We start from the raw sequence: 26606 nt of genomic DNA on the forward strand, positions 1-26606 counted from the left end.
TTTTAGAAGAAACAATAGTGGTTCGAGTCCTTGGGTGAGCTTCAGGCATAAATAGGGTCGGTCATTTCCTTCATTTCTAAGATTTGATAGCTATTTGTACACACAGCCCACTGTTCAGATTAATAGCCTCTGTTACAGCAGTCAGTTCACCAGGGATGCATTCATGAGAAAGGTTGTGAACAAAATAGTTTATTTCCATTGTAGGCATTCAACTTTACATATGTACACTGACAGTGAACATGAACTAAAAGGTCCTGAAAATAAAAAGCTCATTTACAGCAAAGATAAAAAGTATTAAAACAAAAGGTGCATTTCTTCTAAAAGGGATAAACAGTCACTTAAGACCAAACAACAGGTCCATCACAGTTCAATATTTTTCCAAGAGCATCATTTCAGCTCTCTTCTGTTGTGGAACCCTCCTCATGTGGCGGCTCCGTGTTTGCTTCAACACCGTTCTGGCTTTCATCAGAATCACTCTCAGATCCATGTTCTTCTTGATCCTCATCATCTTCCTCCTCAGCATCAAAGGCTATTTCACGCAGCTCCTCTAGATTGTCTGGACTTTTGCCAGTTAATCTCTGATCGAGAGAAAAGAGAAAAAGAAAAAAAATAAGTTGACTTGGGCATCAGAAACTTTGAGGTAGGATAGACCATACAGAAAGGAGCACTCACTTCGATCATGTCAGCCATGTGTTGTACGTGCTGTGCCAGCTCCTGCAACTCCCCGTTCTCACTCTTCAGTTGAGCAATCTGTTCATCTTTGGCTTCAATGTCTTTGTGCAACTAGTTTTGAAACAAATTGTAATAAACAAGGGGGTCCTTGACAAACTTCTAGGGAGGCCAAATAAGTCTTTTAAAAAAAATTGTCATGAACTGATTCAGCAACCCTAGAGAGATAAATGAGCAAGATAGCTAAACATTAGGGGCATAACGATACACCTAGGCCACAGTTCGGTTCAAGGTTGAGACACGGTTCAGTTCGGTTGACTGTGAAATCATCGTTCATGGTGGGTACCAGCAATAACTAGTCACTTTTAAGGTGTCACAGTTAAACAATTTAACATCCATTTGATTCACGGTTTCTTTAGAGCAGTTAGCATATCGGAGTAAATCACAAATTAAAATTTCTGCACTAAACTAACCAGAAATAAAACTACTTTTACCATTTACTATAATGTTTACTTTTTTTAAAAAAAATTATGATTCAAATAATGTCCAACTGTAGCCTATGTAAACATTAATTGTATGGATATGATTAATAAATAGGCCTACAAGAGATTAAATGGAGACCACATTCATTTAAAAATAAAAGCAAGTGAAAATAAAGTGGAATTTTCTGGTTATAGAAACAGTTACGATGGTGAATACACAATACATCACAAACTGTTAAATAAACAAACTCTTAGACGCCTTTTCAGCTATCATATGAACCAGTTATGTAATTTATTGGTACTTTACTTTTATTTCATGAATTAAAAATTTACATCGTAAGTAACGTTGCATACTCAGTTTCTCTTGCGTGCGTAACAAGCGCAGTAATGATTTGCAGGATAGGAAAGCGGTTTGAGGGGAGAGATTTTTTTTTTTTGTTACAAGCTACAAAAATGTTGCTGGGACTCCAAGGTAGCATTTTGCCTACCTGGCTAAATGGGGAAACTGGCTCCTTTTCCATCAAGCTTGAGCACAAAGTCAAGTGCACTTGGAAGACAAGAGTTAGTGTATACTTAGGAAATAATATTTAGTGAAATACTCTTAGTTGTAATAGTATTTCAGCAGTTAGCGGTTTTTCAGTTCAGTTTGAATATCGTTACACCCCTACTAAATATGAAAAAAAAAAAAAAAAAAAAAAAAAAAAAAATTAACTCACCTTTTCGTTTTCTTGGAGAACACTGAACAGTGCTTTCCGTCTCTCTTCTGCCACCTCCTTCCAGTAGGAGGACCCAGGAGTTTCTGGAAAGAGAAACATCCATTACAATGACTGCAGCTGAAGAGCACACACTTAGGCCTGTCACGATACATTTTGCCGGATAAATTGGCCAAGAAATTGTGATAAACAATTTTAATTCTAAGACCAGTTTCATCTTACATAACGATAGACATAATGCAGGTATTTTTTAAAAAGATCAATAAGCTTTTATTTCTAAAGACCATTTTAAATATCCACAATAAATGAACAAAAACGGATGAAAACTGCAACAGATGAGGTGCATATTAGGGGCGACACTGTTTACAAAACCCAGTTTGGGTCACACAGTTTTAGGTTCTGTACGGTTCTGGTTTGTTTTTCCCCTTTTAATTGTTAACACTCCAGAAATGTACTTCAGCATTTGATATATAACTTGGCTAGCAACAATTTAGGATACAGCGTTTAAAAAAAAAAAAAAAAAAAAAAAAAAAAAAAAAAAACACCACACCGACATGCACAAACTGAACTTGATTATCTTTGAGGAAAGCTAGGTGAGATTGATACAGCAAGAGAGAAGACACTGATGACATACTTTTCATTTATTTGACCAAAAAAAAAAGAAAAAAAAGAATGTGTATTGCTATCTCTACAGGAACTTGTGCCATTTATAGCACAAAGATTGGACTGAAGCATTAACTTGCATTTCTCAAACTGCCAACTTCAGTGTAGCTTTAACCCTTTCCGGTTGATTTTGACATCTTAGTTTCAAAAGGCTATAATTATCTTAAGTGATAAAAGATAGAAACTTTCTGTAAATTAGAGAAATATTAAGGAGGACCCTAAATTTATGTAGAGATTACATTTTTCCATCTAATTTGCATATGACATCATAACGCAGGGGCAATCTTGGATTATAGAATATTCATGAAAAGCCACATGTTTAAATGATAAAATGCAGCACTTCTTTCCACCCAAAATGTCCCTCACCTTCTGTGCGCTATATTGCACAATACTGAATGTTCAGGTAAATAGTCAGTGGCGGAGCTAGACTTTAAAAACAGGGGTGGCAAGGTGTTATTTTGGGGGGTCAATATACAAAGTGTTCAATTACACCAAAAATAAATTATTTCCCACAAAATGTAGCGAATCCGCCAGGGTGCAAGCGCAACTGGCTTTTAAAGGGAATGGGAGATGACTCACTTATATAATGCACTTGAAACTTAAATCTGAATTTAAGACACAATTTACTGCCTCTGCTCACTGCTCTGACCTGCTGGTGATACACTGGGTTCTTTCACTGGGTGTGTCATTATCTTTCTCTTCTTGACTTCCCTGTCCACCACCTACATATGGTTCACTACAACAGCTGACACTGGGACTGGGATCTGTTTGGCTCTGATCTGCACCTGTGACCTGACTTTTGCTTCTTTAGAAAGAAGTTGGTGATAGCGCTCTCTTCATTCTGCTGTCTCTATTCAAAGAAAAGCTTGGTTACACACCTCATGAAGAAACCATAATTTGGAACAATTTGCTTATTATTATTATTTACCATGTGTACACCGTTACTAATAATAATACAAATATTAAAGTAATACATTACGACAAAATCTGAGTATATTGAGGTCTAGCCTATTTGACAACACAAGGAAATTGCTTAAAGACATCTAGACATGTATATTATGTTAAGTAAGGGATAATGTATAGCGAGGCAGTTGTTATAGCGAATACAACACCGACAGGTTGTTTAGGAGCCTGGCGTGAAGCAGAGGGAATATTTCTAGCCCAATGACAACTCAAAACCCGCCCAAATAGAATGAAAACTAGCCCAATTTTTCAGTGTCCAATCAGATTAGACAACCACTGGATTCCCATAAAGGGCCCACAAATAAACTCATATATAAAATTGATATAAAATGTATTGTTTTTAAAAAAAAAAGTCTCTTCTGCTCACCAAGGCTGCATTTATTTGATCAAAAATACAGCTAAACAGTATTATTGTGAAATATTTGTACATAAAATAAATAACTATTAAAAATAACTTTAATATAATCTAAAATGCAATTTATTTATGTGATTCAAAACTGAATTTTCAGCTGAATTATTCCAGTCTTCAGTGTCACATGATCCTTCAGAAATCATTGTAATATGATTTGCTCCTCAAGAATTATTTATTATTATCAATGTTGAAAACAGTTTTTTTCAGGATTATTTAATTAATAGAAAGTTCAAAACAACAGCATTTATCTGAAATATAAAGCCTTTTCAACATTATAAATGTCTATACCGTCACTTGATTAATTTTTAAGGCATCCTTGCTGAATAAATGTATTCCTTTCTTTGTTTACCCACCCCCTACCTCTGGTAGTACAATGTTACTAAAGTTTTCTATTTCAGATGAATACTGTTTTGTTTTTGTTTTTTACTTTCTATTAATTAAATAATCCTAAAAGTGTTTTAACATTGATAATAACCATATGTTCGTTGAGGAGGAAATAATTATATTATAATGATTTCTGAAGGATCATGTGACACTGAAGACTGGAGTAATGATGCTGAAAACACAGCTTTAAATCACAGAATAAATTACACTTTACTATATTCAAACAGAAAACAGTTTCTTTATATTTTAATAATATTTCACAATATTACAGTCAACATTACTTTTTTATTTTTAATAAAATAAATGCAGTTTTGTTGAAGATACTTATTTCAAAAACAATCAAAATAGTCGATTCCAAAATTGTGTGTGTGTGTATACAGTTTACAATCTCAGGGCTGTCTTCATTTAGACATATGCTCTCTTCCCCACCCTTCTCATGTGGTGCTGAATAGATTTCAGCAGTAAAGAGAGAAAGCATCTGTGGTGATGGTTTTCTCCATTTACCTGACATTTTATAGTGCTGCTTGTTCATCCACGGACAACCGAACCGATGCTTCAACCACCAAGGCATGTGACGTGATGATGCTTGATTTGTGAAATGCTCAAGTGACGCGTCTACTCACGTGCAGCGGTTGTTGCCAAGTGAATTCGTTCCCGAGGATCAATACCCACTAATAAACAGTTCCATTTAATTTTTTCTTTGGCTCTTTTATATTGTTTCGCGGGCGCGGTACTTTTTAATTGTAGCCCAAAAAAACCACAACCCGCGGCTCCGTAATTTTTCCCGCAACTTTTAAAATAGCCCAATTGTGCGGGAAAACCGCGACCCTGGCAACTATGTGTGTGCTGCTTCCCGCGTTGTTTTGGAGTCGTTTGGGGCACGTCACGAAGGAGCTGCGTGTCAGCTTAACCAATGAAAAGTGTAGCAGCAACAGCACGCTGCAGCTGCACGATTATGCGCGCTGCCAGGATGTATCACGTCCGCTGGGAGATTTGGGAAATGTTAGTAAAATTCACACAGTGTAATGTTTTCAGCGGGGTGGCAACAGGGGTGGAGGGGCAATTGCCACCCCAACTAGCCCTCTGGCTCCGCCACTGTAAATAGTTAACAAACTGTAAATCATTACTAATAAATGGTAGAAACAAACCGAATGCATGTAGCGGTTTTCCTTTTGCTGTAGAGATTTTCCATTTACTACATACAGTAAGCACTGATTCCATAATATGGGCAATATTATACATATTATGCATCATAGCCCCTCTGCCCCGTGTCACAGCGCGTCTGCTCGCGTCCAGAGCTGCCGAGTGTGCACAGCCACTGTTATTGTCATTTGGACTCCCCACCCTGCCTCCACGTTGCCCTCGAACTTGCTTATGAATACGTCGACCTCTTCTAACAAACCCAGTGGCGTTAGATAAAGTCTCCACCACAATACGGTCACCATGATCGCGGAGAGGCGTGCGGTGAGAAGACGCACGCTTCATGGTGAGCGCGGCAAAAATCTCCCGCGGCCGCCTTGTTCCCAACACTAACACACCTGCTAACTTCGCGATGAACACTCGGACCCCGGGAAACATTATTCCCACCACTGACATTGGGAAAAGGATCCACCGTGTGCTTAGTGTAACGTTAGGTTTAGTTTCACTTTCAGAATCACCGTCATCTCATTCCCCTTCAGAATCAGGGTTCGCGAATATAAGACCCAACACTTCATTGTGGGTAAGCTTTATTGATGCCATTAGAAAAATAATAGCAATAATAACCTAATGCAAATACTCGCTGACGTTGACAATGCTCTGATAAAACAGCTCACTCGCACGTCAGCTCCGCTTTTGTTTACACTGATTCAATGTGTAAACAAATTGAACCCGACAGACCTGCATGCGGAGTGCACGAGACCGCGGTTCGCTTGGCGGTGTGCACGTCAAATTTTGTAACCATGCGGCTCTGCAACCGAAGAAGCACAAGTTCCAGGAGAATCTGTGCGAGCATGACAATCGCAGGCACCCAGTCTGCGCGTTGAGTACGAACACCTCCCCAAACGAGGCGCGCAGTCAACAAACATCATTTGTTTTGAGGAAAACAAACAAGCGGAAGTTATCGTGGCCAGAAAAATTGGAGCGCATTTATATTGTGCGATTAATCGACTATCGCGACATGTACGCACGCGTCTCGGCGCAGTAAGTAGTCCCGGGTGAAAAAAAAAAAAAATCCCTCCCCTACATCTACCCCTTCCCCCTAGTAACAAATGAGGGAGGGGGAGGATTTCTCAGGTGTGACTTTACTGCGCCGAGTCGAAGTACTCTCAGAAGTGCTAATCCGCCATACATTATAGTTCTTCTTTTTAATCCACTTAAAAGCACCAAAAAAATGTTGGGCACCATACTTGGATCGTTCAACTAAGTGTATTAAAACTGTATTAACTGTTTAAATAACTATTTAAATAGGGAAACGTGAAGGTGTTTGGTCACTTCTAACTTTATCTCTGTTTGGTACCATAGTGAATGAACTGGGCTTAGTGGGCGAGAAAAGCATGTGTCAACTCGTTTTAGTTAAGAGAATAACAGTTTAATATTAAAAAGCGGTGAAGTATCCCTTTAATAAGCAGCGTTTACATGTACATGCCTGTGTGCATATTACTACAGTTTACCCTCAACTTTCCAAAAACAGAGGTAAAGTTTGCACTATTGTAATCAAAGCTGGATGTCTTCATGCAACACATCAGCAATGGTCCCTCACTGGCTTATTGATACCCTCTGGCTCAGCCTGCTAAAGTAGTCACACGAAACTCGTGCTATAGGTTGAGCTGGAAAGAGATTAACGACTGAATGAACCAGTCTCAATATTTATACTTTTGGGCAAGACAAACCCACTTGTACAGCAAGTGGAATTTAAGAAGCCAGTCAAGTTGACATTTCGTAAGTGCTTTTCCACTCTATTCAACTTTGATGAACACGATAAAAGTAACAAAAAGTTGTTACGGCTGTTGTAGCAAGGGCACTACTATCTTGCAGTACTACACCTGTGACGTCACATGGTTGGTTGGCTCAATTATTAGTTTCTGTATAATCAAACACCAAGTAATAATTGGTCTCTGCATGGCAGCATTAACAGGAACAGCTTTGGCAAGAATGTAAATAATTCAAGCAACATCTCTTAACCATCCATATGATCATTTACCTTTGATCATGAGCTCATAGGCCTCCTGTGTGACCCCCTCAGGCTGGTTCTCATTTTCTGGAGTTGTGGATTTTATAGCCACCTCTGCTTTCACCCTCTTTGAGGCTTTCACCTGCTCTGTGCTCCACATCTTCCTTTTAGGAACCGATTTGCCAGTCTAAACAGGGTGAGATTGACATGGAGTGAAACTGTGTCAAACAAGTCTTTAAACTTTATAGCGTCCAAAAATGACAACTACCATGTACCTCAATTATACGACCAAGGTTCTTATTTACAGCAGATGGCTGGAGGACCTGGAGCATCCTCCTTCCTGATCCCATTCCAGATGTTGGGGCTACAAGGAATTTCTGAGAAGAGAACAACATTTAATACTTAATCTCAGGGTCCTCAGGTGTCATCTGTAATAAAACAAGAATGAGAATAAAGGCTAATTTTAGTGAGACGGAAAGCTAAGCAACTCTATCCATGCTCAATGTAACAGGCCCCAATCACCTGGCTTAACAGTCATTCTCCTCCTCTTACATTTGTTAAGCTGTCAGTACAAGACAGCAACAAGCAAGGTATCAGAGCAACTCCACGTACAGGCCGTTCTAACAAGCGTGGGAAAGGGGCAGGCCACACATCATCTGCATGCCACAGACACCTCCAATTCCCACGGGCAGCTATTGGACCGCCTGCATTATTACCTAACTGCAACATTCTTTAACCTGTAATTACCGTGGGAACTCACCACAGAAGTCTCCTTATGACCAACTGCAAGTTTGAAGTTGGTTAATGTTTTCACTTTAACAATACAGTGGCAGACGGATGCACAGTTACTGGATCTCAACACTTACAATGATTAATTCAGAGACCAAAAGGTCTCAGTTCAGTTTGTCCCAACTTGATCAAGTTGAAAAGAGCTGAATAGTTTACTTTCAATTTTTAAAAACTGACTTCAGTATTCAAATGAACAAGGGACTCATTAGAGGCCACAAACGCCATGACCACTAGCGCTATATACATGACTACAAACGCCATGACCACTAGCGCTATATACATGACCACAAACGCCATGACCACTAGCGCTATATACATGACCACAAACGCCATGACCACTAGCGCTATATACATGACCACAAACGCCACCCACTAGCGCTTAAATTTAAGGAATATTACAGTATTTATTATAGATTTACCCATGCTTTGAAGGGATACGGCGCCTTTCATATTAAACTATGTTCACGGTAACACTAATAGTTGAACGATCAAGTATGGTGACAAAAAAACGTGGCACTTTTCTAAGCAGATTAAAAAGGAGAACTATAATGTGTGGTGAAATAGCACTTGAGTATGTCGACTCCATTTGGTACGATAGTGAATGAACTGGGCTTAGTGGGCTAAGCTAAAGGCTGCAGTGGAAGCCAGGGCTGTCATTTAAAAAATAAAATAAAAAAAATAATTCAAACGGATATCAAATATAAAGCAATGTATTCGAATATCTACAACCCCATTTATATAAATAAAAAAATGCATTAACAGTCTGACAGTCAAACAGGACTCAGGCCACAGCCTGTATGGAAAAATAAATTGTTAACTTAAAGGTCCCGTTCTTTGCGATTCCATCTTTCAGACTTTAGTTAGTGTGTGATGTTGCTGTTAGAGTAACACCCGACTGTTTAAAAAATATAAATAAAAAATGCGCTACATGGCACTTTAAAAACGGGATAGTTTATTTATAGTTCGATTACAGATATTTCACATCATGTTAGAATAAAAAGTGACAGCCCTATTGGAAGCTCTTTAGATGACAGGCTTACTGGCATAAAGGCAGGAAAACCTGTCACTCATGTGAAGTCGCTGCAACAGCAAAAAACAATCAATTCTCGATTTGCAGAGTCAAGGCCTGTCCCAAGTTATTGTTTAAGTGGTTTCAGTTAGACTTTCACTTAGGTTTCATTCACCTGATATTGAGATGTTTCGGTCAAAGCATTTTAGACCCCATTTACATCTACATTTAGCATTGTCCACTAATGTTCAAACTAACAACAAACGAAAAAAAAAACATGTTAATATCAGGTGTAAACAGGGCCTTGGATTTACTGCACAACAGGGAAGAAAATGCTTTAAAAAACAAACAAACACCCATTTCATGCCAATTTTAGGGGCCATTAATCAATGGGTATGTTGCAAGACTTGAACATTAGCTAACTCAATCACCTAACAGAAAAGGGGGTCAGCCATCAGGCACCAATCTCATAGCTATTAGTAATTAAATTATATTCATAGCTACTGAGCTAAAGGGAGATGTTCTAAAATACCTTGATGTTTTCAGAGGGATTTTCAGCATTTTTGGGTCTTCTGATGGAGCTCATGGTTTCACCTAGAAAAAAGGATTCGGGAAATCCGTGACAAATTCATCAGTTTAAAGGTTTCTTAAAAAGAAACATTGCGGTTGGTTGCCATTTCCATGAAGTAAAAAAAAAGAACTTATACAAGACAACAATGCAAATTAAGGAAAAGAAAACATTATAAGTGTATAATTACGTTCATTAACTGAGTAACACTACAGATTACCAGGACATTTTAGATTAATCATAGCACTTTAACTTACATAGGCGACAAACGTTAGAAGCGTTTCTGCCAAGTTAATTAACATAACGTAACAGTTGACTAACGTTAAAGTATTACTAGCAAAACCATTAAACTAAAACCCCAGAGGATTAAAAAATGTGGCGTTCTACCGTCTTTTAACGGTTATATAGACGAATGGATTACATTTATAAAAATAAATAAATACCACAAGCAGCAGGCCTCGGTCTCTGTTGAAACCAATCTGAATGAAACCGAACCACACCCGTAACTTACATACAATTTAAACGCATATTGACATTTCTAAAAAAATCAATGGAAAGCCTTAAACAACTTAACTAATCAAAAGCCAGCTTAAAACGCTCCAAAAAAATGCTGAATACTCACGGAAAAGCACAATAAGCACGACCGGCAACCAATAACTCACGACTTCAAAACAGCTTGTGTGTGAAGAGCGCGCCACTGGCTTAAGTACTGCCTTTGTACCGCCACGTGACGCCGGAATTTCGCGCGGATACAGAGACGTAAACAGAGACCATGTAGCGTAGACCGTGAAGTGAAGCCGTTTTTCGTTTAATCCCGTTCGCATTTATGGGTCACTATTTTTTTTCATTCAAATAAACATACCTATTGGTTTTGAGCGAGAAAATACAAGTTCTCTATATGTAATCCAGCAGTTTAATTTTATCAGTGTTGATCATGAGTGAAGAAGCCTAATGGGATTGAAGGGATATTCAAGTTCACTAATATAATAATTACTATCCATTTCTCAAAATTGAATTAAGTACTATGCGCAGTTAAATTGTGTGTATAGATACTGTGTATATGCTCAACACTCATCTACATAAATCCAGCTGACAGCAGCGCGCGCTCCTCCTCTGTCACATGTGCACAGCTGCGTGACGCGCATCGGCCATTTTGAGTTGTTTGTTCAGCGAGGACCGCTTGTTATTTTCCTGACAAACGCAGAACAAAGGGCCGAAACAGTCGAAAGAATCGCTCGAAAGACATTTCACCCTTTCCTTCCATCATTATGGGTCCACCGCGATGCAGATCCCGCCGTCTATTACCTGAGAGAACGGAGGATTTCGGTCGGTTTGTCAGTTTATCTTGACATGGCATGTAAGGGTGTGTGACGACTGTGGAAAAGCTCGAAAACAAACGGAGAACATCAAGCTAAACATCCGCCGAGGATCGATTCATCCGGGGCGGGTTTTTGTACTGAGTTCGGTGTATTAAGACGTGTTAGGATTGTTTGCAGTACTTGCTCGGATAAAAACGGTCTTGAAAGACAACTCGAGGAAAAAAATGACGAGAAACAATAGTTAGCCAGTTAGCTAACCACGCATCGAAACCAGTCTTTGCTAGCATCGCGATAACAAAAAAACAAAACAGGCGAACACAAAATGTAACAGTCGGTTTATTAATGATTATTAGCTTTGAATGCTCTCGTAGATCTCATACTGGTTATAAAAGAGATGTAGCTCCCTTAAACCTGGTTATCAGTCGGTGGCGTGTGTGTATTCAGCTTAGCTAGCATTAGTTTGCTAGCCAGCCACAAAATAAAAGCCTCACAATGAAACTCAACCGTGGCAGGATAGCTCATGGGCCCATTTTAAGCCCTTAAACCCCAAGATGTATAGCAAACTCGTTGTTCTTACTCAGTGCCAAGATCTCATGGCGTCTGCATTTCTCTGCCATGGTTGTCTTTCTCACCTGTCATTCAGATGTGCTTTTATGAGACCGTTTATACTAAGACATGGATACAAGCAAGAGTCAATACTGGAAGAGACTTTCCAAAGTCAAATCTCTTGGTCAGCTTTTTAGATAACTTTAAGCAAAGTTTATTTATCTAAAACCAGGGATCTGTCCCCTCACACACGGACTCGCACACAAAACTTTCGGTATGGGTTTTTCAGTGTAGCAGGCATTTGTGTTTTCTGTCCTTTATTCAGTAATACAACACAGTTTCTCATATAAAAGAATACTAATTGATCAGGTCGTGTTATATGAGTGGTTTCTGTTAGTATACACTTAGCATTGGCTTGATTGTTTGTTTTAAAAATGGTGTAACTCATCAAAACTTAGACAAGTGCAAACATACTTGGCCCAAGTGCACTACCCGTATTGATTAAAATGACTTGAATTGATTTCACTAACTTTGTTATTTAGTTGAAATTAGTATGTACTGCAGGTAGTGTTTGGTTATAGCTTCTTAAGTTTTTAAAAGGTTTTGAAAACCACATAGGCTACAGTCAAGAAAATAAAAAGTCTGCTTTAGGAAAATCGTACTGTCCGTAACAATGGGAGACCCAAATTCTCGACGGAATCAAACCAGAAACCGACTCCGCGCCCAGCTACGGAAGAAACGAGAATCTCTGGCCGATCAGTTTGACTTCAAAATCTACATTGCCTTTGTATTTAAGGAAAAGGTAAGTTGACTATTTCCGTAGGAAAACCAAAAATTTATTTGGGAATGGACTGCGATTGTTCTCATATGCCCTCATATTACATTTACAGAAAAAGAAGTCTGCACTTTTCGAAGTAGCTGAAGTGGTACCTGTGATGACTAACAACTATGAGGAGAATATCCTTAAAGGCGTGAAGGATTCAAGCTACTCCTTAGAGAGTTCTTTAGATCTTCTCCAGAAAGATGTGGTGCAGTTGCACGCGCCTCGTTACCAGTCGATGCGTAGAGTAAGTATTGACGCACGTTTTATTTGGTTTTTTTTTTGACAGCGACATTTGAAGTTTCAGCTGCATTGCGATCTGAATTATCCGTCTTGTCTAAAGACCCATGTGTCATGTGGTTAGAGGTCATTTTTAGCATCTCACTGATGTTTCTAAATCTGCACAGGATGTGATAGGTTGTACCCAGGAGATGGACTTTATCCTTTGGCCCCGTAATGATATTGAGAAGATTGTCTGTCTCCTGTTCTCCAGATGGAAAGGGGCTGAAGATGAACCATTTAGGCCTGTTCAGGTATAACTCATGTCTTTCCTGGTGCTTGCTTATTATTGCTTATACATGGGGTTAGGTGCTTGTTCAAACCTTTAACTATTCCACTTTAGCAGTTGGGGAAATATGTAAAATCCATTTATAAATGTAAATCAGACTTCATGTAGTAACATTTACTTTTGAACGTCCGCAGGCCAAGTTCGAGTTTCATCATGGAGACTATGAAAAGCAGTTTTTGCATGCTGTTGGTCGGAAGGACAAGGCTGGGATGGTTATGAACAACCCCAATCAGTCTGTCTTTCTCTTCATGGACAGACAGCACTTACAGGTCGGTTCATTAAAACATGAAATGGATAGGTCACCCAAAAATTAAATTTCTGTCATTGATTACACTCCCTCATATTGTTCCAAACCCGTAATACCATCTTCAGAACACAAATGAAGATATTTATTTATGAAATCAGAGCGCTTTCTGACCCCACATAGACAGCAACACAACAACCACTTTTAAGGCCCAGAAAGGTAATAAAGACATCATTAAAATAGTCCATGTGACTACAGTGCTTTAAATAGATTTTACAAACGTGCCATTGAAAAATAATATTTGCCATTGTTTTGTCTCAAGATGCACACCATTTGTGGCATTTTAAGATATGGCAGTGCAGGTTGCTTTCAGTTAGAACAGCTCAAACTAAATTTTAGTCTGGGACTAGGCTTTAGCCTAGTGATGGATAATGATTGGGAATATTCTTTTGGTTGGGAAGAATATTGTTAGTTGGTTGGGAAGAATATGGTCCCAATGATTGGGAATATTCTTTGGGAATGTTTTTTTGGTAGCAAATCAGCCGATGATGTTTTTTATTTATTTTTTGGGATGTCATGATACCAACATTCCAGTAGTCGGTACTAATACCATAAATGTACAGTTCTCTGTACCAATTTTGGTACCAGAGCAAAATGTTTTTTTTATTAATTTAACTATTAAATTTGTTCAATTCAATGAGTTTGATTTATGATAATCATTATAAGGAAATAATACATAAACATTTAAAGGCTACATGTTGTTTAAAAGTAACAGTAGCCCAATATATTTCTGTCAATTTCAAGTTAAACAGAACTTTTTTTTTGACAGTTGCAGTGAAGACATTTGAGTGTCTGCTCATGATATGACGGTTTTCTCAAATGAAATCGTAAATGCTCATGAAGTGAGAGTTTATGCATTCATGTCCTTATATAGTGACAGCAGAAGCTAAAAAGATGTTTAGTGTCACGTGCTTGCGTGTGAGCTGCAAAGGAAACCACACATCTGTGCCCGTCATTGACAGAGAGATATAGAACATGCAGGATTAATATTTAAATAGTATTATGCAGTTTAATATTCACAGACACTAGTATATATATTTGGCTACAGTCTGGAGCCCTGCGCTTAGGTAGCCAATCTAATCTGCCGTGAGTATCGTCTAGCCAAAACAAAACCAAACTCTGGTCAGGCCAATCACAACGTGTATAGAGTCGGTGGGCAGGGCTTAACATAATGATGGCCGAGTTTCGTTTGTGTGCTACTAGTAAACACAGCAGCTGGCAAACGGTGTTTTTTCGAATCAGCTTTGACCGTGACTCTGGAAGACTTGGAGTTAAGCTTTTCTCTGAGAAAAAAAAAAAAAACGGCACTGAAGTCATTCTTAAAAAGGGAAGAGGTGTTCGGAGTTTTGCTGACCAGATAAGGTGAAAGTTAAATCTTCACATGTTTACTAGCTTCAACTAGCTCCGGTTCACGTTGCTCTGGTTGGTTGTAGCGCTATCCAATTGCATGCAGAGGAAGTTTGAAAGACAGCTGTTTATCCCGCCTCTGTCAATGGTGAGTTTCCAGACCAAACATCTTGATGTGGGTCTAGCTTGTCAGGCTAACTGAACGCAGCTGCGGGTACCGAATATCTTCGGGAGTCAGTACTACAGAAATGCTGGTATCGTTATGTTTTAAATTTCAGTACCGTCTTGGTACCGGTACTTGTGACATCCCTAATACCCGTTTTACACTAAAATGAACCGGGTGCTAGTTCAGAGCCAGTGTTAGTGCCGATTTAGATTTGGATCGAACTTACAAGCCTTCTAAGAACCAGTTTGCCTTTCAGCATGCTAGAGAGCCAGGTCTTGCGTCACATCTTTCTTAGCAATGCTAGCGAGGCAGCGGGAAACACACACTGAGACGTCGATCCACATGTGATGTCAAAATTACCGCATGAGCAATTCAAAAGCATAAGGAGCCGGCGATGGATTTCCAACAAACCTTCCTGCAACAATGGCGAATATGGTGTTATTATTGATGCACATGACTTTATGATCCTACATCGGCATCCAAACACAGTGAATCCAACACATGTACAGCTCACTTTGATTTGTATAGACGGATATGACAATCGTGCTGCTATTTCAAAAATGGCAGACACATGTTTGTGTTCATCTTGTTGGTCACGGTAACCCTGCCCCCAGCCCCTGATGCAAGCAGTTATTACTTATAGACCAGCAATGTTTTGGTGCTACTTAAGAACCACTTTTCCTGGTTCAGAGCTGGTGCTTTATAGCCTGACCCACATCAAAATGTTTGGTCTGGAAACTCACCATTGACAGGGCTTAATCCGAGGGGCGGGATAAACGGTTGTCCTTCAAACTCCCTCTGCACGCAATTGGATAGTGCTACAACCAACCAGAGTAACGTGAAGCGGAGCTCGTTGACAGATTAAACTTTTGCCGTATGCAGTCGGCAAAACTCCAAACACATCTTCCCTTTTTAAGAATGACTTCAGTGCCGTTCTTTTCTCAGAGAAAAGCTTAACTCCAAGTCTTCCAGAGTCGTGGTCAAAGCTGATTCGAAAGACTAGCTTCAACTAATAATAGTTCTCCAGTTTCTGTGTTTACTAGTAGTACGCAAGTGCAACGGCCGTCATTATGGTAAGCCCCGCCCACCGACTCTATACACGATGTGATTGGACTGACCAGAGTTTGGTTTTTACAGCTCAGAACTGTATTGAGAGTTGCTAGACGAAAACTCATGGAAGATAAGATTTGCTGCTGCTAGGGTTCGTCTAGATTTCTAGGCTTGGTGCTTTGGGTGTTGAAAGACAATAAACCGATTTGGAACTAGGCTCTCTCTGAACCAGCACCAGCACTGCCTTGGTGGAAAAGGGCTATAATTGTTTGTTTAGTTTTACATGCTAATTTTGTTCTCTTTACATTCAGATTACCTGTGCCATCAGCTCATGGAGTGATTTTTTTTTTTTTTTTTTTTTTAATTTATGTTTTTATTTTTTTTAAAGATTCACTTTAGTAACGCTGTTAAGTGTAATGTTTAGCCAATCTTAATATGAAAATGTTAAAAAGCATTTAAACATTTAATTTAATTTTACTTTTTAAATTTTTGATAGACAAAATAAGTAATTTACACACAATGCCTGATAGGACACAAGACTCGTACCGTTTTTTACTATTAGGAGAAAATTCACGTTCAAGTGCTCCTCTTGTCTGAATCCACTGTCCATTAAACAGGTTTTGTTTGACTGTAATATTTTAGGAAAAAAATGTATAATTCAACTTAAACAGGTTTTGTTTTCATTTATTTAAATAATTAAACCTGGCTTTTGCTATGAACTTAGCCATGGCATTACAGGAAAGAAAAAAAAAATGGACAAAATATTTTACACCTGGTTTCACAGATAAGGCTTAACCACTTAAACTATGTGGACCCTGTACAGGGACGGGAATGACATCGTCATGTATATACTTTCAATTTTAAATGTCTGTGGATGAGCTATGATCTCATATTTGGTACAATTTGAAAGCTTAAGAGTCTCTACTTTCTGGAGATATGCATCACTTTGGAATTTATTTTGGACAAAGTAATGTATTTACACTAAATTACTCTGGTGCCATTTCCGCCTGGATTTGGCCTACCCAAATTGAAGAGCTTCCCATACACACATACAGTGGTCTAGGTTCAAAATGTTGGTGTAATTTTACAGGAAACTCTTAAACGTTACATAAAACACTTCTAAAAGTGATAAACATATATGTATATGTTATCTAAGCTGTTATAACCCCCAAAAAACTAGGCGCTTTTTGATTTAAAAAAATAATTAAATTCATATATATATATATATATATATAGTGTGTAAAACTGGGCCTTAACATCAGCCATTCTTTTGGTTATTGACTGTAACATATTAAGAAATTACAATTTGTTTACAAATTATTAGTTATATTTGTTGACCAGAATTTTAATATCAGTGAATCCCTAATAATTACACAGCTTTATAATAGCCTGATATTTACTAATATTTAGTAACCTACTTTTTTTATTTTGACATAATTTATTTGTTATTGGCAATAGCAAAATAATTTATTGACTTGTCAGTATTTGCCAGAATTTTCATCTCTAATAATTGTACAACTCATAACCTAATATTTACTTTATATTTAAAAAGCGTAACATGTAATATCAGCATTGGCCAGCATATTGGTGAATCCCATCTTATTATACCCTAATATTTTCAGCATGATATAGTATTAATTAATAACCTTTTCTTCTCTTCTTTCCTTCAGACTCCAAAAGCCAAGCTCACAGTTTTCAAGTTGTGCAGCCTCTGTCTCTACCTGCCACAGGATCAGCTTACCTGTTGGGGGGTTGGAGACATCGAGGACCACCTCCGTCCATACATGCCTGACTAGAAGAAGCGCACGGAAGACACCCGTCAAGGCCTCGTAGCAAGTTGTCCTTATCTACACATCCCTCAGTTGAATAGAATTGAACTTGTGCTTGGAACTCTCCTTTTTGTTAACCACTCATTTTCATCTCGAGATTAATTTAGCTCCGTCTTTGTTTGATCCCTCCCTCAACCAATCTTGGTTTGGCTCATCCCATCTCCCCTCTTTATCAGTTTTTATTTGAACCTGCATGAACATTGATTTTGAGTGGTTGTTCTCTTGGAGCTGCACCGTCAACAATACCAGTCACCGAAGGAACTCTTTACGTTAAGGCAAAAAAAAAAAAAAAAAAATGAGAGCGAAAAAAAGGAAACCAATGACAGAGGTCTCACACATGTGATCGTCTAGTGTTGGACTGGCTTTAACATCAGTGTCATGAGGGATAGTTAATGTGTTATATTGAGTAGGGATTTCATGAGTAATGACAATCAGTGACAGAGGACAAAAGAGCCTGGGTAGTCTTCCTCAAAAGGCTTCTAATACAAGGTGAACAATACTTAACTCATTTGGTGTAGGCATTGCTTTTCATTCAGTTACTGCCTTAGTTTTTGCTGGACATTTTGATTTGAGTGTCATTCCTTGCCTATAATATGACAAACCTTGTTTGTTTTTATCATTTCTGGAGTAATGGTGCCTGATGGGGATGGAGGTGCAGTGTGTGATGTATATCTAAGATGGTTGACACAAACTGTCTGTTGGAGGAATTCTGATGCTGTTTTTTTCTTTCTTTCTTGGGATGGTAATTGTCACCAATCGAGCAATTCCTGCACTATACACATACAAGCTACTGATACCAGATGTAATCATTGGTGGTGGGAATATGATGGGAAACTGATGTTCAAGCTTATGTACCTAATGAGATATTTCGTGGTAAACTTGAAATGGATCATTATGGATTTGTTTTTCTTTAATAGACCACCCTGTTCTGAGAGTACTAAATATTGCAGTGCTTGGGACTTGGTATCTGTAAGCCATCTTTGTCTGTTCATATGGCATAAAATCATTACTTTTCCCCCTTTTGAAATTCTAAGTTCGCATTGAAGGGGAAGTTGGGTCTTTGTCTTTATTTTAATGTACCCATTGTTTGAGTAATTCTGTTGAACATAATAAACGCTGTTGAACATATTCTGAACACAGTGCAAAATATTTTTATGCTGGACTTTATTATATACCAATAAGAACTACATAATTTACAGGGCACATATACGTGATCAGCTACCAAGGTGTTTAGTGTGTCTTCCCTGAGCAATGAGTTTTCCGGTCACCTTGTTGGTGAGATCCACTGTTGCAAATGCCAAAGTCCTTCCTTGTTTTAAAACTTGTGCAGTGATCAGGATGTCTTCTCCAATTTGAGCAGCATTCATGTATCTGTTCATTAGAAAGCAAACAAATGTAAGTGTTAAGAGTCCATCCTAAATGATGAATGGAAGTTATTTAATGGAGACTGGGGCTACTTGTCACACTTTTTATCCCATCTTTCGATTATTTTACTTTTATTCCAAGTTGATAATTTTAAAGCCTTGGTTACACCATTAATAGCAAGGGAATAACATGCATGTTGACTTTGTGACAATATTCCCCTATAAATGTCACAGTGGGAACCTGTTAACCTAATTTTTATCTGAATTTGAACAATTCATTAAACTACTATTTTGAATGTTATAAAATAATTTATAACCAGATATGTATGAAAAAGAGAAAACACCCATGTCCAGAGCAAATAATAACCATTAGCTAAAATATGCATTTGCATAACATAGTATGCCATTGAGGTTTTGTGTTCACTTGTTTATCCCACAGTTGTTACAAAATTATTATATTGAAATTATAGTTTAGGCAATAGAATAAGAAAAATCTAAAGATGGTTTAGCTAGTTATCTGAACCCAACATTCAAACCACTGCATTTATAAAACTAGACTATAAGGTGCTGTTATAATATTTATTCATATTTAATATTGCCATTTTAATTACATTTAAGTTTGTTTTGGTAAATATGTGCTTTTGTCTTTTTTATTAATATTTAAACATAGCTTTAATTTTTATTTCAGTTTTATAAATAGTCCTATTTAGTCATTCCATCTAATATTCAGCTTTTTATTTTTTAAATAAGACTTGTTGGGTCACACTTTACAAAAAGGTCTAATTTGTTAACATGAGTTAATGTATTAACTACTATGAAAACAATGAGCAAATCATTTGTTAAACTGTTAATAATGTTTGTTAATACAGATACATGTGCTCATTGTTCATGTTAGGCCACAGTGCCCCGACTAATGTTAACAAATACAAATTTTGATTTTGCAGATGTTGAATTTAACATTAAGATTAATAAATGCTTTAGAAGTGTTTTTCATTTTTAGTTAATTGCTAACTAAAGTATGTTACTAATGTTAACTAATGAAACCGTATTGTAAAGTGTTACCAAGACTTGACTTGATTTAAAAGGGGAAAAAAAGAAAAGAAATACACGACACAGTAGCACATACATTCATGGTCCTGTACAGTGGCAAACATATACCCAAGTGAAGAGCTCACGTTATGTTCATGTCCACGCTGACTCCAGGAGCTCCTCTCTCAGTGTACATGATGGCAGTGGTGGAGATCACATCCACCAGCGTGGCCGTCAGTCCTCCGTGAAGAGTGCCACCTCTGTTAGTGTGCTCCTCCTCCACCTTCATCTCACACACCACTTTCCCAGGGGTTGCAGACAGTATTTCAACCTAAACAACAATATAAACGGCTTATTATGTTCACTAAAATGTGAACTGGTCTGGCTGGTTTGCATGTCAATGTGTGGTTCGTCAAGGAGAAACGCTAAATTTAACACAAGACACTTTACCTTACTTAAAACCCGATCAAATCCAGGACTATCCACCATCACTCTCATGATCTGTTTTAGTGAATTTAGCGTCAACGAAACCATTGCTGCTATTGCAAATACCAAAACACAGTAAAGGACAAGTTCACTCTGGCAGGGTGTTTGAAAGGTTGACAAAAATGTTTTACAAAATAAGAGTATTATTATTTTAAGAGTTACATGCATTGTTGGAGTCCTTCATCTTAAAATATGCCACTACCAAAAAAACTTGATATTTAAATAAAGTTTATACTACACTCTTTTTAAAATGTAACGATTTAATCAATGAATATGTCTAGAAGCTAAGAAATTGACTTTTATTATGAAATATCGGATCGGCTCTTTTCATGTGAATCTTCTAAATAAAGGCCATTCTGAACGATTTGTTCAATGTGACTGAATCAATTCGAACTTTTCTGTCAAAGGCAACATAATTCATGTTAATGCTAATTATATTTTGGTTCTAAATGTTTATGCACGGAGTCATAGCTGCAACAAACTGTACTTCTGTACACGTGCCAACACATTTGATTAATATATATATATAATATATATAAATATATATATGAATCGTGCACGGAAGGTTACCAGAGTTGCTGAATCGTTTTCTTTTAAACATCAGATCAAAAGAACCGACTCTTTCAGTACTACAGTTAAATTCTTCCGGAAACCCTCTATTTGAACAATAATAACTCTAAACAGATGCAACGTTTAGCGAGAAAAGTATGTTTATAATACTTTGAGGTCGTGATTTATACTAACGTGTATATGAAATAGGTATATGACGAGCATATGTTAATATTGATATCTCCGTATTTTCGCGGAATCCACCCGGAATGTTTTTGTCGCTGTACACATTCATGTCCCGCCGTTATATTCAACTGCGAACATGTCTAGCACTGTAATGTCAGGTAACCACAAGGATCAACAAATGTCTGCTATAGAGGAAACGAGGACGAGTCTTTGCGATCAGTTTGCCTCTATCTCTGGATCGGATAGTGCCGTGGCGCAGTGTTATTTGGCAGAAAATGAGTGGGACATGGAGGTATGTCACTATAACCGCACCTAATAAACGCGTGTTATGGGTAAAGTTTCGACCAAAGCCATTTGATTTAGTATAGCATGTTTAGTTTCCCTATTTAAAATGATTGCCGTTCTTTTAAAAAGTGTTTTTTAAATGTATTTAATCCATGTGTTTCTGCCAGAGAGCATTGAACTCTTTCTTTGAAGCACATATGGATTCAGTCTTTGATGTTGAAGACGCAGAGGAAACTAAAGATGTGTCTGGGAATAAGAGGAAGGTGGGGAATTCTTCTGACTCTGCGGATACTTCAGGAACAAAGAAGAAATTTAAGACGGACAAGGTGGATTGGTAAGGTTTTCTACACTATACTATTTATTAGAAACGGACAACTTCATTAACTCTATCATTTTAATTAACAATATTCCAAACAAACAAAGTGTTTTTTGTTTTTTTGTGCAGCATTGACTTGACAGCAGAGGAACCCACCTGCTCCAGCAGTGTGAATGTGAAGAAAAGTCAGGCTGAAAGTGGCGTAACCGAATCTGATCCTGAGGACAGCAAGCTCTCCATCATCAGTTGGAATGTGGATGGTTTGGACACATTAAGTCTTGCAGAGCGCGCCAGAGGCTTGTGCTCATATCTAGCTCTGTGAGTTGTTTAGAGATCCCTGATCTCCTCTATTTCATGCATTATGTGATAAGAGTTGTCAAAAGTACCGACTTTCACAGACATATCTGATGAGTGTGTGAACATAATGGCCAGTCAGAATAGTTTACTATTCTGCTCAACAGTGCTCAGTCACATGTTTAAAATTTTGACAACACTATTATGTGACAATAAGGGAGTTTTGTTTTACTCATGGTTTCTTTCTGTTGTTCTTTTGTAGATATACACCAGATGTGGTTTTTCTTCAAGAACTCATTCCAACTTACATTCAGTATCTTAAGAAACGTGCTGTCAGCTACCTGTTTGTTGAAGGTAAGAATATATTCTCAGTGAAGTTATTTATAGGTTATTTGCTGATTCATACATTTCTCCTGTCATTAAAGGGAGCGATGATGGTTACTTCACGTCAATAATGTTGAAGAAGTCAAGAGTAAAACTTGTGGAAAGTGAGATCATTTGTTATCCTACAACACAAATGTTGAGAAATCTGTTAGTTGCTCAGGTGAGTTTCTGGTTTAAGATTGTTTTGGGATGTAATTAATGGCACAGGTGTATTTCTTAAAGGCATAGTTCACCCCAAAATGAAAGTTACCCAAACCTGTATAAGTTTCTTTATTCTTTTGAACACAAAAGAATGTTGTTAACAGTCGATGGCACCCATCGACTTCTGTAGTATTTTTTTCCTTCTATGGAAGTCAATGGAAACCATCAACTGTCTGGTTACAAACATTCTTTACAATATCTTCTTTAGTGTTCAATAGAAGAAACAAAAAAACAGGTTTGGAATGTTAGTTGTTGACAGTTTTGACCAATAGACCAGATATGGGAAATGAAGACCAGGAGTCAGGATGTTCAATCATCGGAGAGAATTTTACTGAAGAATAGTTTGCAGTTTCATCAGTAGAGTCAGCTTCAGAGTCTCTCAGGGCGGTGTCAGGCCAGACTCTGCTCTACACAAAATTACCACACCAGTTATACCAATTTCAAGGACATGATTTACATCATTACATGTGGAATATTACTGATTGGCATAAAGTCTTAACAATGTGTCACGCGAGAATAGATAGGAGATGTTGTTGTTGTTGTTAATCAGGATGTATACATCAGACAATCCCAAGATTGGGGTAGTGTTGACTTCAGGGGAGTCCTAGAAAGACGCCAAGAGGTCTAGGGTGTGAGAAAAGCGGTCCAATCCAGTCAGAAGACCTGCACAGAACATGTAACACACACACACAAGACTCTAGGGCATATCTCTCCTCCAAGGTTAGTGCAGCAGTGAGCTTATCAACAGAACAAGATATCAACACCACATGACAAACGGATCTCCAGAAAGAAAAGTATGACTAATATCATCTACCTCATTCTATAAAGAAATAAAAAGAAATATAAAGACAAAAATGTACTTCTATCAATGGGAAAAATCACACTATATAAATGGGAAGAAATCACAATTGGGAGACTCAAATTCTCCCACCCCTTCCTGTCCTGGGGTTACTAACAACAGGCAGGATTCACCTCTTGGAAGTTCTAACTTTCTCTCCAAGGCCCTGTTGGTCAGGACCCAGAGATAGAGGTCAGGCTATCTATGTCAGGGCACATAGATAGGGGTCAGACTGTCTTTGTCAGACCGTCTCTGGAAAGCAAATTAGACACCATACAGCAGACATAGAGTCAAAATCATATTAAATAATAGTTAAATGTATTAATGATCAAATAAAAATGATTGTCAATAATTCATTTTGAAAGAATAATAACTGATTATTTAATTCATGAGGTTATTAAAAATCATTCAAAAGGATAAGATGCATATGATGAAGATGCATATAATGAAGAGGCAAGGGTGTCGGCCCACTCCCCCCTTCAGGAACAACTTTGAGGGAGAGTAAATGATTACAGAATTTTTGGGTGAACTATCCCTTTAATGGAATCAGAAATACAGTTTGGGGTCGGTAATATTTTATAATGTTTTGAAAGAAATATCTTATGCAATATCTTACATCAAGGCTGCATTTATTTGATCAAACAAATATATTATGACAGTAATATTGTGTAATGCTTTTACAATTACAAGTCACTTTTGATTGATTGATTGAATGCATCCGTGCTGAATAAATGTATTAATTTCTTTAAAAATAAACTGACCTCAAAATGTAAAACGGTTGTGTATGTATACACTAATATGTACTTTTCTAGGTTGTTGTCTCTCATAATTAAATAATTCTCATCATTTATACACACATTCATTTCTTTTTTGACCGTGTTTCTTAAGGGGACTTTCTCAGGTCAAAAGCTGTACTTGATGACATCACATTTAGAAAGCTGTAAGAACCAATCAGAGGAGAGAATGAAACAACTGCGGGTCATACTTCAAAAGATAAAGGAAGCACCAGAAGATGCCACTGTCATTTTTGCTGGAGACACCAATCTCAGAGATGCTGAGGTAAATTAAAGTCTTTAAAAATCACCCCATGGACTAGATCGCTGATTCCCAGTCAGTGGTACACAGAGTTTGTTTAATAATAAAAGCCCAATTGAACCCATTTTTTTGCTATGGCGTTGATATAAGTCACTTGAGTTTTACGGATGTGCCTGTGAATAGGAGAAAAGGGATGGGAAACATTAACTTCGCAGTAGCTCCAAATATGATGGAGGAATGAAAGTGTAGTGAAAGATGCAGCATTTCTGAAGAATGTTTCTGTCCGTGTAGGTGGTAAAGGTTGGAGGTTTGCCTACAGGTGTGTGCGACGTGTGGGAACAGCTGGGCAAACAGGAACACTGCCGATACACCTGGGACACCAAAGCAAACAGCAATAAGACCGTGCCTTACATCAGCAAATGTCGCTTCGACCGCATCTTCCTTAGGTCTGCTAAAAGTGGGCCAAGAGTCTCTCCTGACCACATGGTCTTGGTTGGAACGGAGAAACTAGACTGTGGCCGTTATACCAGTGATCACTGGGGAATTTACTGCACTTTCAACACATGATTATTAAATACCAAAAAGACCAGATGTCTTCCATCTAGAAGATAGTTGAGTTTTAAAGAGTTTTGATGAAGAGTGCCTACAAATTCAGACTACTGATCAGTGTAAGAAACAAAAGGTATATAGATAATAATAGGATGCAGAGCTGGATATAGAATAATGCAAAAACAAACATTATTGAGAGAAGGGTTTGAATCAAATGGTTTACGTCTTTAAACCTCAGTATTCATACACTGTTTTATTTTGTATTTGTCGTACAAAATCTTTTATCACAAACCATGATTTTAGTTCATCTCAGCTCTCCCACTTCTTGGTGGTATAAATCCAGTTGTGTTAAAGTTTTCTGAGAATTTTTAAAATGTGAAGTGTTGACTGAATTAAAATGTTTTTATTTAAATAAACAAGAACTTGATTTATTTTGGTACATGTTGCGCATTCTATATTTTACCAAAAGGGGTCAGTATTTCACAAAACTTAGCGTAAATAAACTTTTGAAAGTCAGAGGCACAGTGGCCTACTACTTATTCAAAATACAGTGTGTGTGTATGTATTTATGTATACAATATATGGGCCATTCTACAGAACTGGTGCAAATGCTGTCCCACAACCAATAAATTTTTTTGTTTTTAAAAGTATTCCAATCTTAGATGTTTACTAAAATTCTTCTATTGTCTAAATATCAATAAGCTTAATATAATACATGTATTTTATGTATATATTATATATATATATATATATATATATATTATATTTATATATGTATATATATATGTGTGTATATATTATATATGTATATATATGTGTGTATATTTTATATATATATATATATATATATATATATATATATATATATATACATACACACACACACACACATACACATTCGTGTTTCAGTTGTGACAAATTTGGTGAGAGGAAAAATACTCAAAACATTATGAAATTAACTGCCATGTGTACCATACATAGATCTATGGAAAAAGATTTTCCACCTCTGACCTTGAACTGTGTGTGTGTGTGTGTGTGTGTGTGGCCTCAAAGCTCTCTTAAAAGTTAGTGTACTTGTTTACCACAATCTCAGTGAAGAGCTTTAGATGAAATATGTGCTGTGCAGTGAAAAAGGTAAATGAAACTAGCAAACAATACTGTTATTGATCATTATTTCCAATAATTTATTGACAAGTTGTGAAAATACTATTGTGTATTTTGAATACATTAAATGAAACTTAGCAAGACAAAGGAGTCGGCCATTTTGTTCCAAAAATGTAATTTCCGACATCTATCACAGAATGCTATTACACAAATGCTTTTTATCCCCGTAGCCTT

General features: G+C 37.5%; 4 protein-coding genes across 4 annotated transcripts; 2 read left to right on the plus strand and 2 right to left on the minus strand.

Annotated features, from left to right (window-relative positions):
• Positions 1-173: 173 nt before the first annotated feature.
• Positions 174-10642, minus strand: gmnn (geminin DNA replication inhibitor). Its single transcript, XM_067426773.1, has 7 exons — positions 10426-10642; positions 9768-9829; positions 7713-7814; positions 7468-7624; positions 1868-1950; positions 673-783; positions 174-578 (listed from the first exon to the last, which is right to left on the minus strand). Exons 1-7 carry the CDS (start codon positions 10625-10627, stop codon positions 393-395), a joined length of 903 nt encoding a protein of 300 aa, XP_067282874.1. The 5' UTR covers positions 10628-10642; the 3' UTR covers positions 174-392.
• A 288-nt stretch (positions 10643-10930) lies between these two features.
• Positions 10931-18880, plus strand: c19h6orf62 (chromosome 19 C6orf62 homolog). Its single transcript, XM_067426775.1, has 5 exons — positions 10931-12470; positions 12559-12735; positions 12896-13021; positions 13191-13325; positions 17594-18880. Exons 1-5 carry the CDS (start codon positions 12342-12344, stop codon positions 17717-17719), a joined length of 693 nt encoding a protein of 230 aa, XP_067282876.1. The 5' UTR covers positions 10931-12341; the 3' UTR covers positions 17720-18880.
• acot13 (acyl-CoA thioesterase 13) lies at positions 18356-20738 on the minus strand. Its single transcript, XM_067426776.1, has 3 exons — positions 20596-20738; positions 20292-20476; positions 18356-19123 (listed from the first exon to the last, which is right to left on the minus strand). The coding sequence occupies exons 1-3, from the start codon at positions 20677-20679 to the stop codon at positions 18967-18969; spliced, it is 426 nt and encodes a 141-aa protein (XP_067282877.1). The 5' UTR covers positions 20680-20738; the 3' UTR covers positions 18356-18966.
• Positions 20739-21366: 628 nt separating this feature from the next.
• Positions 21367-25898, plus strand: tdp2b (tyrosyl-DNA phosphodiesterase 2b). Its single transcript, XM_067425283.1, has 7 exons — positions 21367-21658; positions 21819-21985; positions 22097-22285; positions 22524-22615; positions 22687-22805; positions 24573-24743; positions 25011-25898. Exons 1-7 carry the CDS (start codon positions 21503-21505, stop codon positions 25284-25286), a joined length of 1170 nt encoding a protein of 389 aa, XP_067281384.1. The 5' UTR covers positions 21367-21502; the 3' UTR covers positions 25287-25898.
• The last annotated feature ends 708 nt before the right edge of the window (positions 25899-26606 follow it).

This window comes from Pseudorasbora parva, chromosome 19 (genome assembly GCF_024679245.1).
Source record: "Pseudorasbora parva isolate DD20220531a chromosome 19, ASM2467924v1, whole genome shotgun sequence".
NCBI lineage: Eukaryota > Metazoa > Chordata > Actinopteri > Cypriniformes > Gobionidae > Pseudorasbora > Pseudorasbora parva.